Source organism: Anas acuta, chromosome 6, assembly GCF_963932015.1.
Source record: "Anas acuta chromosome 6, bAnaAcu1.1, whole genome shotgun sequence".
Classification (NCBI taxonomy): domain Eukaryota; kingdom Metazoa; phylum Chordata; class Aves; order Anseriformes; family Anatidae; genus Anas; species Anas acuta.
In genome coordinates, this window is record NC_088984.1 from 22,819,984 (window position 1) to 22,832,207 (window position 12,224).

Genomic DNA, 12,224 nt, shown 5'->3' on the forward strand with positions numbered 1-12,224 from the left:
TTTACAGGATCCGCGAGGGGAGGCAGCGGGCTTTCGCCGGCCGGGGGAGCGGAAGGGGGGCCGGGGGTGGGGGGGTGCCGGGGCCGGCCGCGCGGTGCGGTGCGGGGCTGCGCGGGGCTGCGCGGGGCTGCGCGGCGCGGGGCGGGCGGTGCGGTGCCGCGGCGGCGGCCTAGGGGTCGCTGTTGACCGCGGCGGGGCGCGGCGGGGCGGCGCGGCGGGGCGCGTCAGCGGCGGGGCGGCGGGGCGCGGGGCGGCGGGCGCTGCCATTGGCCCGGCTGTCATGTGGTCGCGCGGAGGCATCGGCGCTTCCCCGGGAATGTTTTCCTCGAGATGTCAGCCTGCAAGGGACACAGGCTCTCTTCCTCAAATTCCTGCCCAAAATGTCCTTCCCCAACAGCTCTCCTGCCGCTAATACTTTTTTAGTAGACTCTCTCATCAGTGCGTGCAGGAGTGACAGTTTCTACTCCAACAGCGCCAGCATGTATATGCCACCTAGCACAGACATTGGGACTTATGGGATGCAAACCTGTGGACTCCTACCGTCTCTGGCTAAAAGAGAAGTTAATCACCAAAATATGGGTATGAATGTACATCCTTATATACCTCAAGTAGACAGTTGGACAGACCCGAACAGATCTTGTCGAATAGAGCAACCTGTTACACAGCAGGTCCCCACTTGTTCCTTCACTACAAATATTAAAGAAGAAAGCAATTGCTGCATGTATTCCGATAAGAGAACCAAACTCATTTCTTCAGACGTCCCTTCCTACCAGAGGCTGGTGTCTGAATCATGCCCCATTGAGAACCCCGAGGTTCCCGTCCCAGGATATTTTAGACTGAGCCAGACCTACGCCACTGGGAAAACCCAAGAGTACAATAATAGCCCCGAAACGAGTTCAACTGTAATGTTACAGTTAAACCCTCGCGGCAGCTCCAAACCGCAGATATCTTCTCAACTTCAGATGGAAAAGAAAATGAATGAAAACCCGAACAACCAAGACAGCGCAGCTAAAGTCTCTCAAGTGGAAAGTCCCGAGCCCAAGTCCACGTTGCAAGACGAGAGGAGCTGCCTGCCCGAAGGCTCCGTGTCCAGCCCAGAAGTCCAGGAGAAGGAGAGTAAAGGTCTGTATTACCGAGTTTAAACCGTACCGTGGTGTAACTCCAACACGCCAGCACCCTAAAGCACGCTCTGATATACTAACGAGCATCACAGCCAGCACATTTAATGGTAAGAAGTATCGGGCTGCAGGTGCTGTGCCTCTGAAGATTTTGGCAGGCAAAAAAAAAAAAATAAAAATAAAAAATGCTACACAAAAGGGTCCAAAGCTCTGCTTTAGAGACCTGCCTCTCTTGTGCATGCAGACCGGCTCTGTGATGCGGGGAATATCTCTGGGTGCTCCTTACTGCACTGCAGCAGCCAAAATCAGCCAAATACCTTTAAAATAGCAGGTCTGGAGGTTGTAAAATACGACCAGCTCAACTTTTCTCTCGTAATATTTCGCTGATTTCTTGTTTGTTTGTTTGTTTTCACTGAGCCTGCCTGCTCTTTGATTGCATTTAAAGTTAATTACGATCCTATTAAAATAGGTGAGGAATAGGTGCTACCAAGCTGGGTGAAGTTGGAAACAAATGCACAATGCAAGCAGCAGCCCGCTGCCTGCCTGATCAAAATGTGCAAGGTTTGAACGTGGTGCTTTAGATAACCTTGGGTTTCTCTCCAAAAAGTGCAACGTTATTTTGAAAGGCGTACGAAAGCTAAAGGTGGTGTTTATCTAATTTTATTTTCCCCTTAGAGGTGCAATAAAACCTTCGTTTCGAACGGCATGTGTCGAGGAATCCAAAACCGGGATTTTTTTTCCTTACAAAAATGTACTTTGCAACCTCTAGGTCGATTTCTACCCTACGTGTGCATGGAGATTCTCGTTATATGAATTACAGCTAACGGCCCAGGTCTAGGTTGATGTAGGGCGGATTCCTTTCTGATGAAAAAATAAAATCAAATCGAAAAGGAAAATGGGGGAAAAAAAAATGAGAGAGAAAAGAAACCCGAGGTGGAGGGTGTTGGTTTCACGTGCATCATTTCGGCTGGGGAAACGTCCATGTCTGATGCTAGGTGTGCGTGTGCAGCTGAGCTGTGGGTTGTGGGGAGGCTGCAGAGGAGCAGGCTGCGGGGCTCTCCTGCAAGCGGGGCATCTCCCCGGCCAGCTCGGAGCCGGCCGAGCCAGCCCCGGGCGGGTTGCAGGCGCCAGAGGGTGCCCGGCGGGCTGCGGGGGGGCCGGGCGCCAGCCGCGAACTTGAGCGAGCCCCTCCCGGGCCGCCCGGAGGCTCGGGGCCGGCGACGGGGTCGGGGGCTGGGGTTTGGGGACCCTCCGGCCCTGCAGAGCCCCGCGCCCTGCCCGCGCCTCGCCCCGCCGGGGCCTCGGCCCCGCAGCCCCCCGGTCTGCCGGCCCCGCGGAGGAGGGTTCATGGCCAAGGGTACACTCTAACAGACGGAGGGAGTTTTGATTTTTTTTTTTTCTTCTTCTTCTCCTTTGATTTTGATAGAGGAAATCAAGTCTGATACTCCAACAAGCAATTGGCTAACTGCAAAGAGTGGCAGAAAGAAGAGGTGTCCTTACACTAAGCACCAAACACTGGAATTAGAGAAAGAGTTCTTATTCAATATGTATCTCACTCGAGAGCGCCGCCTAGAGATCAGTAAGAGCGTAAACCTCACTGACAGGCAGGTCAAGATTTGGTTTCAAAACCGCAGAATGAAGCTCAAGAAGATGAGCAGGGAGAACCGAATCCGAGAACTGACCGCTAATCTGACCTTCTCTTAAAGCCTAACCCTGGGGGTGGAAACAGTGAGAAATGGGCACAGCACCACCAGTTGCTAAATGCAGGAGAGACTCTGGCAAAACCCGTCATTTTCCTTTTTTTTTTTCCTTTTTTTTTTTTTTTTCTGGTAGAATGTGACTCTTCGTACTTCTTTTAGCGCTGCAAGTGAATATGTATTACTATGACGAGTATATATAAAACCTAGCACGTGTAATTTATTTTTGTTCTCATCGTAATGCAGGGTAACTATTATTGAATATTATCATTTGGTCTTAACTTATTGGAACTGTCGAACATCCAAGCAATGTGACTTTTTCATGTTTTTACTAACAAAATGGTATTTATGTGGGGCTGTTACACGGGCCATAACATTTTGAGTACATTCAATACTTTAAGAAAAAGGGGGGAAAAACTTTGGGGGCGGGAGGAAAGAGAAGCACATTATAATGTAACTATCCTCGCAAATGAACTTAGAGATTGTCCTTCGTAAAATGGAATATTTCATTCTTCTCCATTGTAGACATTTTCTTGTGGTGCATATGTGGAATAGTAGTCGTTCAGCAGCAATATGTCCTTCTTGTGCATGTTCTGTTCGCATGTATAATGCAATAAACTCTGTAAACTACTGCGGTTCCTTTGGTTTTCTACAAACGTTTGAAGTACGGCTGCAGGTTGGTTTCCTGATCTTTCCTTATCAGCGGCTCTTTGGACTGATGTACCTTCTCGCTTTCTTGTCCATTTTCTGGTCTTTGTGTGTGTCTGCCTGCTTTCCTTTCTTTCTTTTCCCCTTTTTCTTTTTTTCTTTTATTTTTTTCCCCTTCCCTTCTTTTTAGGGGTGGGGTGGAGTCTGGGGCGGGAAATGATGTAAAACTAATTTATTTATAATTGTGTCTGTAAACAAATGATTAATTGATAAAATGTTGTGTGATGTTCGCAGTCTAACAAACTGAATGCAAAAAAAAAAAAAAAAAAAAAAGCAGAAAGAAAGAAAAAAAAAGTAGTAAAATATTATGACCTAAACTGGACATCCTCATCCAATCAACTCATAAATGGTAAGTGATAAAAAATCTTTCTACCACAAGCTGTCAGCAATATGTGTGTCATTTTATTTGACGTTCCTATGTTGATTTAAAAAATAACAGTCACTGCCTGCTTACAATGTGTAGACTTTGATTTCGTGTCCTTACTTGCTTTAAAAAAACATCATACCAAATGCAAAGCTGGGTATAAATTAATGCGAGGAGTTTGCTTCTTGGTCAGCTCAAGAGCCTTTAGAAGATGGTGGATGGGGAAATATTCCCTCAAACATCTGGCAAGTTTGGGCTTTTGCGAGCAGGAAAGCTCCCAGGCGTGCTTACAGAAGTACACCAGCCTCTCCAGCCCCACTTTTGTGCCCCTTCACCATTTTTGTTTGCTCAGAGCTTGTTTTATTTCCCGCAATTCCATTTTAGTAGCACACGTCCAGATAATGAACTTCACGACTCTTAACCCTTTCGGCGCATAGCTGAAAAATATTATTTGCAGGGTCCCTGCCCTGGCAGAGGAGGAAGAGGGTGCGGGTGAGCGGGTGGGAGCAGAAATTCCGAGCAGAGCTGGCTTGCAAATGAACATGACACCAAACCGAAGTGTGAATACTTGGGCATACTTTCACCTTCAAACACTACTGGAAAAATAGCGTGGCTGCTGGCTGCGCTGGGAAAACAGCTCGCCCACAATCAACGCCCAGTCTTCCCCTAAGCAGTTGCTAAATCAAGAAATGAAGCGCAAGATAGTGCCAACGTTTTCTGCCTTGGTGACACTGATATTGCTCATGTTGCAGCTGGTGGCGTTGCATTTTGCTCGCTTGTCGCGGATATTGAATTTCAGCAAATGCTTTCTCATGTTTGCTCGTAGGGCAGAGGAATATTTTCCTCAGCCCAAAGCATCACAATTTTGAAGCTGCGGGAGCCGCAAGCACATAGGTATGCAGTGCTTGTTCTTGTTTCGAAAACAAACAACAAAGCGGTGCTCAAATCCCACCTCTTTAGATATTGCGCACATTTGAACCATCTTTATTTTTATTTTTCCTTTAAAGATACTCGCTTCATCACCGAAGAAGTTTCGACAGTGGGGACTAATTAACTGGCTCCATACCAAGTGTTCAACGTATATAAAAAAGGAGGTTCACACTAATCTGCCCGCTTTATCATTTTCTATCTGTGTGCAGCGAGGGGCAGTTCCTCGCCATACAACAAGCCCTGCTTCTAGATAAAATAAAAGGGAAGTCTGAAAATGCAAAGGAAAATGCTAGAGCGAGATGCCCAAAAACTAAACAGAAAAAAAAATAAAAAGGAAAAAAAGGAAGAAAACAAGCTAAGAGAGTAATAAATCATTAAATAAACAGGAATTTCAGTCCCTTCCTCATACCGGCCCGCGAGTAGGAAGTGTTTTCGCAGTGCTGTTGTTTGTGTCCTCAGCGGGCTCTGCTGTGGGCTCTCCACTAACTGTGTGCGTTTCCTCCAGATCCCGACACAGCCACCTTCCCTCACTCAGAAGAGCAGAAATGTGCGGAAGACCATGGGTAATCTGGTTTTCAATACTAACCGGGCATCTTGTGGCTCGGGGAAGGGGGACCGGCTCGGGGAGGGGAGAGAAGGAAGAGAAAGCGAGGCGGGCAGAAAGCTCCCGCAGGCATTGAACGTGGCCAGCCGGGGCTGGCCGGCCCCGGTCCCCCTGAACTCGGGCGGAGGAGGCAGTGGGGCCGGGGCTGCTGCGGGGCCTTCTCGGGGTCCCCCCCGGCCAGGCTGCCCGGGGGCTCCGCGGCCCCAAATTTTCTCGGGTGCAGCAGAGGCGTGCGCCCAGCCACGCGTCGGCCGTGCTGGGAGACACAGGCTTCGCTGTTCCCATCCGTCCGTTTTATTAGGGACACATTAATCTATAATCAAATACACCTCATAAAATTTTTATTGAAAGGCATAAAATCATTACAGAGGTCTTCCACCTGTTTTAAAACAACACAATGGGCATCTCTTTTAAAACGCGGATCCTTCCCATGGAAACTTTCTGCCGAGGGAGGGGGGCACGGGGACGGATAATACTACCCGCACACGCTCTGAAATATGGAAGTACCGCAATGTGCTTTTACTGTAACATTTTCCTGTTTTATGAGAAGTCGTTACAGTCCCAGCTTGCGATGGTTTGTTTTTACAGGCAAGAATCCCCCCTTCCCAGCGGGTTTCCTCAGCAGCTCGGAGTGTGATTAGCAAGCCAAGGCTGTTGGATTTATTTAAACACCCTGCCTCTCGTTGATTAAGAAATGAATGGCAGAAATCACTCAGACGACGTGAAGAAATAGTCCGCGCCCGCCGCGGCCGTGGGCTGCCAGCGCGGCCACGCCCGCCGCGCCCCGGGCGGGCAGGGCAGGGCGGGCAGCGGGCAGGCAGCGGGCAGGCAGCGGGCAGGCAGGGCCGGCAGGGCCGGCAGGGAAGGCAGGACAGCGGGCAGGGAGCGGGCAGGGAGCGGGCAGGCTGCGGGCAGGCTGCGGGAGGCAGCGGGGAGCGGGCAGCGCGGGCGGCCCCGGCGCGGTGCGGGCGCGGTGCGGGTGCGCGGCGCGCTGTGCGGTGCTGTTGTTGATGATGATTTTTTTTTTAATCACAGCAGCCCCAGTTTAGCGGATTGATTTACTCGCAGTATTGGTAAATATGATCACGTGGGCCCTGCGACCAATGGTTGAGGCTTGCAGTCTGCAAAATACTACGATTGTTCTCAGGGAGGGTATCATATACAGTTAACAGTGTAACCTTTTATATGACTAAGAGGGGAGCCTAAAATGTCGTCTAGTGGCACCATAAGTAACTATTATGTCGATTCTCTCATAGGCCATGAAAGCGAAGAAGTTTACGGGAGTAGATTCGTCCAGGGAGGTCACAGTGCGACCTCCAGGCCATCAGGTGTTGCAGAGAGTTCAGATTTTTCCTCCTGTAGCTTTGCGCCAAAATCCACCGTGTTCTCCACCTCCTGGTCCACGGTTCACCCTCAGCCGTCTGCGGCAATGACCGGCATCTACCACCCCTACATGCACCAGCCCCACTTAGGGGCAGCCGACGCCGGCCGCTACGTGCGCTCCTGGATCGAGCCCTTCCCGGGCTTCCCGGGCGGCGCCGGCGGCGGCGGCAGCGGCGGCGGCGGCGGCGGCGGCGGCAGCGGCGGCTCCGCGTCCAGCTCCGGCTCCTCCACCGGGCGCCACTACGGGATAAAGCCGGAGACGGGAGCAGCCGCCTCCTCGTCTTCCTCCTCCTCCTCCTCCTCCTCCAAAAGGACTGAGTGCTCCTCGTCCCGGGAGTCCCAGGGGATCGGTGTGCCCGAGTACACGTGCAGCTCCTTCCTCCAGGAGCCCCGGGAGAAGGCGGCTGCCAGCAGCTCCAAGGACCCCGCCGCCTGCAGCCACAACCCCAGCCCGAGCAGCGATCTGAAGGAGGAGAAACAGCAGCAACTTGACCCAAGTAAGTAAAAAAAAGGAGAGAGAGTGAGGGGGAGAGAGGCAAGGAGAGAGGCAGGGAGAGAGGGAGAGAAAGAAAGAAAGAAAGAAAGAAATTGCCCCTTTGATTTATTGCCGAAACCTGTAAGGCTCGAATGTGCAAAACTGATAGTTTTACTAACCTATAAAAACGTCTAGACGCCTACCCCAGCGCAAGCAGCAACAAGCACCCATAAAAGACTCCACATAACCACCTACCATCAAGACATCATTTGTACAGTAAACAGACTGGGGCATTAAGGCTTTTATGATAATTCCTCCAAAGTTGTGAAAACAGTCCATCCTTCGTTAAATTAATTTAACGACCTTTCTCCCCCCCCCCCCCATATACCTCCCTTCTTTCAGATAACCCTGCAGCAAACTGGATCCACGCTCGTTCAACGAGGAAAAAGCGTTGTCCCTACACAAAGTATCAAACTCTGGAACTGGAAAAGGAATTTCTCTTTAACATGTACCTCACCCGAGATCGCCGTTACGAAGTAGCTAGGATTTTAAATCTCACAGAGAGACAGGTCAAAATCTGGTTTCAGAACAGAAGAATGAAAATGAAAAAGATGAACAAGGAGAAAGGCAATAAAGGAGACTAACGCTGGGGTAGAAATGCAGCTGGGGAATATTGCTTTAGTTTTGAGTTTGGGGCTTTGGGAGATTTTTTTTTTTTTAATTTTTAATCTCTGTTTGGTTGGGTTTTATGCTTCCCCTGCCCCCCTCAGCCCCGCATACGTTTCTCCTCCTCCTCCCGCGGCCCCCCCCCCCCCCCCCCCCAGGAACTTTAAATCAATCTGGTCTTTTTTAGATAGAAGTGAAACGTGGTCTATGTCAGGTATTTTGGGAAATTTTGTCTTGCTCGCCAACGTGTTTTGCAGAGTCGCTTCATCCCCCCCTCCTCCTTCCCAGACCGTTTGGTTGATGATGTTGTGAGTGCACGTTAGCTTTGGGAACTTTATCTGATGTTAAATGTTTGACATGTTTCTTAAAAGTGATGTAGTCTAGGTAGTTACTTTGCCAAAATAAAGGTAAGGAAAATAACTATAATTATGGTAACAAGATATATATTAAATTACAGTCGCTTCAATCAGTGGGGGTGTTGTGTCGTCCACGAGTTATTAAAAGGAAACCTTACCCCGACCCTCTGCTTTCTAGGTCTGAATTGCGCTCCTTCGCAATAGATGCCACAGAGAGGCCACGAGAGACCCCCCCCCCCCCTTTTAGTGCACTGTTAGGAGGTTGTCTCAGACCCGAAGCCGTTCGCAATAGGCCTCACGTTTCTCGGTCCCCCGGCTCGCTGCCGCTCCCGACCCCGGTAAATGCTGTACTACCCACCACGTCTCTGCCTCCCGACCTGCTGTAACTGTTGTCCGCTATTACAAAATAAAGGCTGCGAACGAAAAGCGCTGCGCTCGGAGCAGAAATCTGTGCGTCCCTCGCCCTGCCCTGTCCGCAAAGCCCCGCACAGCCCCGCGCCTCCCTCCCGCCGGCCTCGCCGCTCTTCTCCGCACCGCTCCGCGCTGCTGCGGGCACGGCGGCCCCGCTGCCAGCCCCGGGCCGGGGGAAAGCTCCCCTGGCTCCAGGGGCTCGGCCGGGTGCGCCCGCCGCTTTGCTGGCTTTGTGCGCGGCCTTCGGGCTCGCTCGGGGAGCTCTGGGGGTCATTTAGGAAAGATTTCCGCACCGCTCCTCCGAATAAGCCAAACGGCGCTTATTTGCCCAAACAGTTCTTGTTTTGTTTTCCTTTTTTTTTTTTTTTTTTTTTTTTTTGGCCGTTTCTGATCTCCGCGCTCTTTAATCTGGAGGTTGGGAAGCTCTGGAGACACCAGGCTACTTCCAAACCTGCAGCGATATTGGCGAAAGATCATTTCGCAGCACGTCTCATGCCTTCAACATTTATAAACACACATGGCTTTATCAAGATAATTGAGATGAAGTTCATTGTAAAAAATGCTTTGTTTAAAGAGCAACCATTAAAATGAAGGACCCGTAAATATTTACGAGCAGTTCTGTTAATTCAAGATTAAGGGGAGAGCCGAGAGACCTCGCGTTTAATGTTTTCTACCTCTCTCTCTTTCTCTAAAAAAAAAAAAAAAAAAAAAAAAGGCAAAAAACATGTAGTGCCAGGAAAAGGTGTTGCATTGCTTCCCATCTATTGTCGAGAAGATACCTATAATTCTTTTAAAACAGGAAGAACCGTGGTATAATAAAACCATTGAGATGGCTAGACGTCTGGACCTAATGAGTTTACGATATGCTATGGCGCTTTTCTTTGAAACCACCTTATTTTGATGTTTGTGTTTGTTAGAGGAAAAAAAAAAAAGCCAAAAATGCAGACAAACTAGGTCTTAAAATCTTGGACTATAAATTTCAACACGTCAGCATTGGGCCAAGGCAACAGTCTCAAAAAAGACACGAAGGTCACGAAACAGATTTTACCAAGTCCACTGATTAGTGGAAATGTATTTTGTTGGATATTCTACCGTGCTGAATCCTACCATCTTAGCGTTCATATTTTCGAAAATAACCGGTCTATATGTGTGTGATCTACAGTTAACAACACGTAAACTATATTCTTGCCACTGAGCACTGTTAGGTTGGTTCTAGCAGAGGCTCTGCTAAGAAATTGTCACCAAGCCCACATCATTTCCTTTTAATATTTTATCTCAGGCACTATGACGTATTTTTATCTAGTATATTTTCATTTTTTTCCTTTTCTTTTTCTTTTACTTGCTTCTGATACTGTGTGTGCTTATTTCAAAATGGCAGAGAGAAAATGAAACGTCTCGAACGTCAACGCGCAGTTCCTCCATGTAAATCGCTTTTAGTGTCAAACTAAACAATAATTTAATCCCTACCCGTTGGTTGTGTTAATGTATGTTTGTACATATGCACAGTCGCGTGCACACGCACACACATTATCCCGAATAATTCACAGGCATGTGTGATGGAGCGGGGGTAAACAAAGATTCATCTTTACTTTCGTTTACATAAATCAATCTTTAGATACATAAACGCACGGGCAAACAAAATAACATGTTCAAGACAAAAACGGAGAGCTCTGAAACTACCACACATGGAGTATTCGTGGTGTAATATGTGGGGAAACATGATCGAAAACGCGATAGCAGCGGTCTTCAAAGCTCAGGCGTCTCTGCTGGCTGCCATGTGTAAACGAGGCGCATTCTTTGTATGTAGTTAATTATAGCACTGGCAAAAAATTAAAAGAGGGTCACCGAAATGTGCTGAGAAAATGGCACTGGAAACTCCGACAGACACCACAACCACCACCACCCCCTCCCAAAAGGAAAAAAAAAAAAAAAAAAAAAAAGGAATAAAAGCAAAACCAAAAAGGAAAGGAAAGGAAAGGAAAAGCTGCTCGTGACCAAGCTCGTCGAGAGGCGAACATAACACCGCGCCGATCTCTGGCGGCGGCAGCGGCGCCGTCCTGGTTCTGGCGGACCCCCCTTGGCGGCGGGGCTGAGGCCGCAGTGGGGCTGCCTGTCCCCTGTCCCTGCGTCCCTGTCCCTGTGTCCCTGAGTCCCTGTCCCTTTCCCCTGTCCCTGTCCTTGTCCCTGTCCCCCTGTCCCTGTCCCCTGTGCCTGCCGCCGCGCGCCGCCAGAGGGCGCGCACGCTCCACCCTAGGCGCGGTGCCGCGCCCCGCCGCTCCGCACCGCTCCGCGCCCCGCGCAGCGCTGCGCGCCCCCCCCGCCGGGACCCCGCTTTCGATGCCGGCTCCGCAAAGCCCCGCGGGGACGGTGCCGGGCATCCCGGCGGGACCCGCACGCAGGGGGGGGGGGCGCGGAGCCTTGGCCACAGCTCCGCGGGAGGCCGCGGAAGCAACCGCTGCCCCCCCCCCCCCCCCCCCCGCGCTGCGCAGGGCTCGGGCGGTGCTTTTGTGCCTCCCCCCTGCCTGGCCGCCCCTGCTCCGGCCTCGGAGGGTAGCGCTGCGCTGCTCTCTCGCTGCTCTTTCCCGCTAGCACCAAAAATCCGTGTGCCCCCCAACACCCGGGGCCTCTCACGTCCCCCCCCAGCCGGTTTGTGGGGTTAAGGGGGGGTTGTGTCAGCGCAGAGCGGCCTCGGTGGGGAGAGCATTTGGGCACCGCGCCGCTCTGGGCCCCAAAACCTAGGGCATGGGGGTTCCTGCGCCTCGGGCCTCACTGGGCCGGGCGGGGGGCGTCACTGTGCCCTCGCTGGGCCCGGCACAGCCTCACCACGGCCGAGAGGCCTTCACTGGCCTCCGTAAGTCCCTGCTCATGTGCAGGGACCCAGGCCGGCCGCCGAGACAAAAAGAGCAGCACGACGAGGGCCTCGGACATGGGGCGGGGGTGGGGGCGGCGGGGTGTGATGGGGAAGGAGCCTGCGATGTCTTTTATGTAACCACAAATATTTTTGTCAATTCACACCAGACGGTCACACGTGGCTCTGGCGGAGCCCGTATTAGATTTCACCTACATTTTTCGTCTCTGTTCAAAGCAGGGCGGACTCGAGCTCCTGGGGGTGTCTGCCCTTAAAAAAAAGCTGGTTCCCGCTGCAGGAAGAGCGGTCCGCCAGAAGCGTTGTGAAGAGACGAAGGGGAAGACCGTGCTCCTCGGACCGGGGCAGCGGGGCCTGCGCAGCCTCCCGGGCCTCCTTCCCCGAGCCTCCAGCGCGGCGGAGGCCGAGGGCAGCGCTCAGCGCCCGGCCGTGCTCCCCCCGCGGGGGCCCGCAGCGAGCCCGGTGGGCAGCGCCTTCGCTCCTTCCTTCCTTCCCTCCTTCCTTCCTTCCTCCATCCCCGGGAGCCGGGCTCGCCTGTTTCCCTCGGACGGCGTCCCCGAGCGGAGCTGACCGCTCACCCACACGCCTTTCTTCCTCCCTCTCTCTGCCTCGGTAATGACGTCCTCCAAGGGTGAAATGATGGAAA

The 12,224-nt window shown here is 51.6% G+C and overlaps 2 protein-coding genes across 3 annotated transcripts; both read left to right on the forward strand.

The window, feature by feature from the left end:
• The first annotated feature begins 235 nt into the window (after positions 1-235).
• On the forward strand, positions 236-3,979 carry HOXD10 (homeobox D10). The gene is made up of 2 exons (XM_068685763.1): positions 236-1,122; positions 2,545-3,979. Exons 1-2 carry the CDS (start codon positions 381-383, stop codon positions 2,820-2,822), a joined length of 1,020 nt encoding a protein of 339 aa, XP_068541864.1. The 5' UTR covers positions 236-380; the 3' UTR covers positions 2,823-3,979.
• Positions 3,980-5,222: 1,243 nt separating this feature from the next.
• Positions 5,223-8,727, forward strand: HOXD9 (homeobox D9). 2 transcript variants are annotated; one of them, XM_068685765.1, is made up of 3 exons: positions 5,223-5,380; positions 6,678-7,301; positions 7,682-8,727. In XM_068685765.1, exons 1-3 carry the CDS (start codon positions 5,377-5,379, stop codon positions 7,921-7,923), a joined length of 870 nt encoding a protein of 289 aa, XP_068541866.1. In that variant the 5' UTR covers positions 5,223-5,376; the 3' UTR covers positions 7,924-8,727. The 2 variants fall into 2 exon arrangements, with proteins under 2 accessions (XP_068541866.1, XP_068541865.1); XM_068685764.1 differs by lacking the exon at positions 5,223-5,380 and having other exon boundaries at positions 5,475-7,301.
• The last annotated feature ends 3,497 nt before the right edge of the window (positions 8,728-12,224 follow it).

What these genes read in the sequence shown, in the direction of transcription:
- HOXD10 (XM_068685763.1), top strand. Translation starts at nt 381, where the DNA reads ATGTCCTTCCCCAACAGCTCTCCTGCCGCTAATACTTTTTTAGTAGAC. An exon ending in CCAGGAGAAGGAGAGTAAAG is followed by an intron (nt 1,123 to 2,544) that starts GTCTGTATTACC and finishes TGATTTTGATAG; the next exon opens with AGGAAATCAAGTCTGATACT.
- HOXD9 (XM_068685764.1), top strand. Translation starts at nt 6,629, where the DNA reads ATGTCGTCTAGTGGCACCATAAGTAACTATTATGTCGATTCTCTCATA. An exon ending in ACAGCAGCAACTTGACCCAA is followed by an intron (nt 7,302 to 7,681) that starts GTAAGTAAAAAA and finishes CCCTTCTTTCAG; the next exon opens with ATAACCCTGCAGCAAACTGG.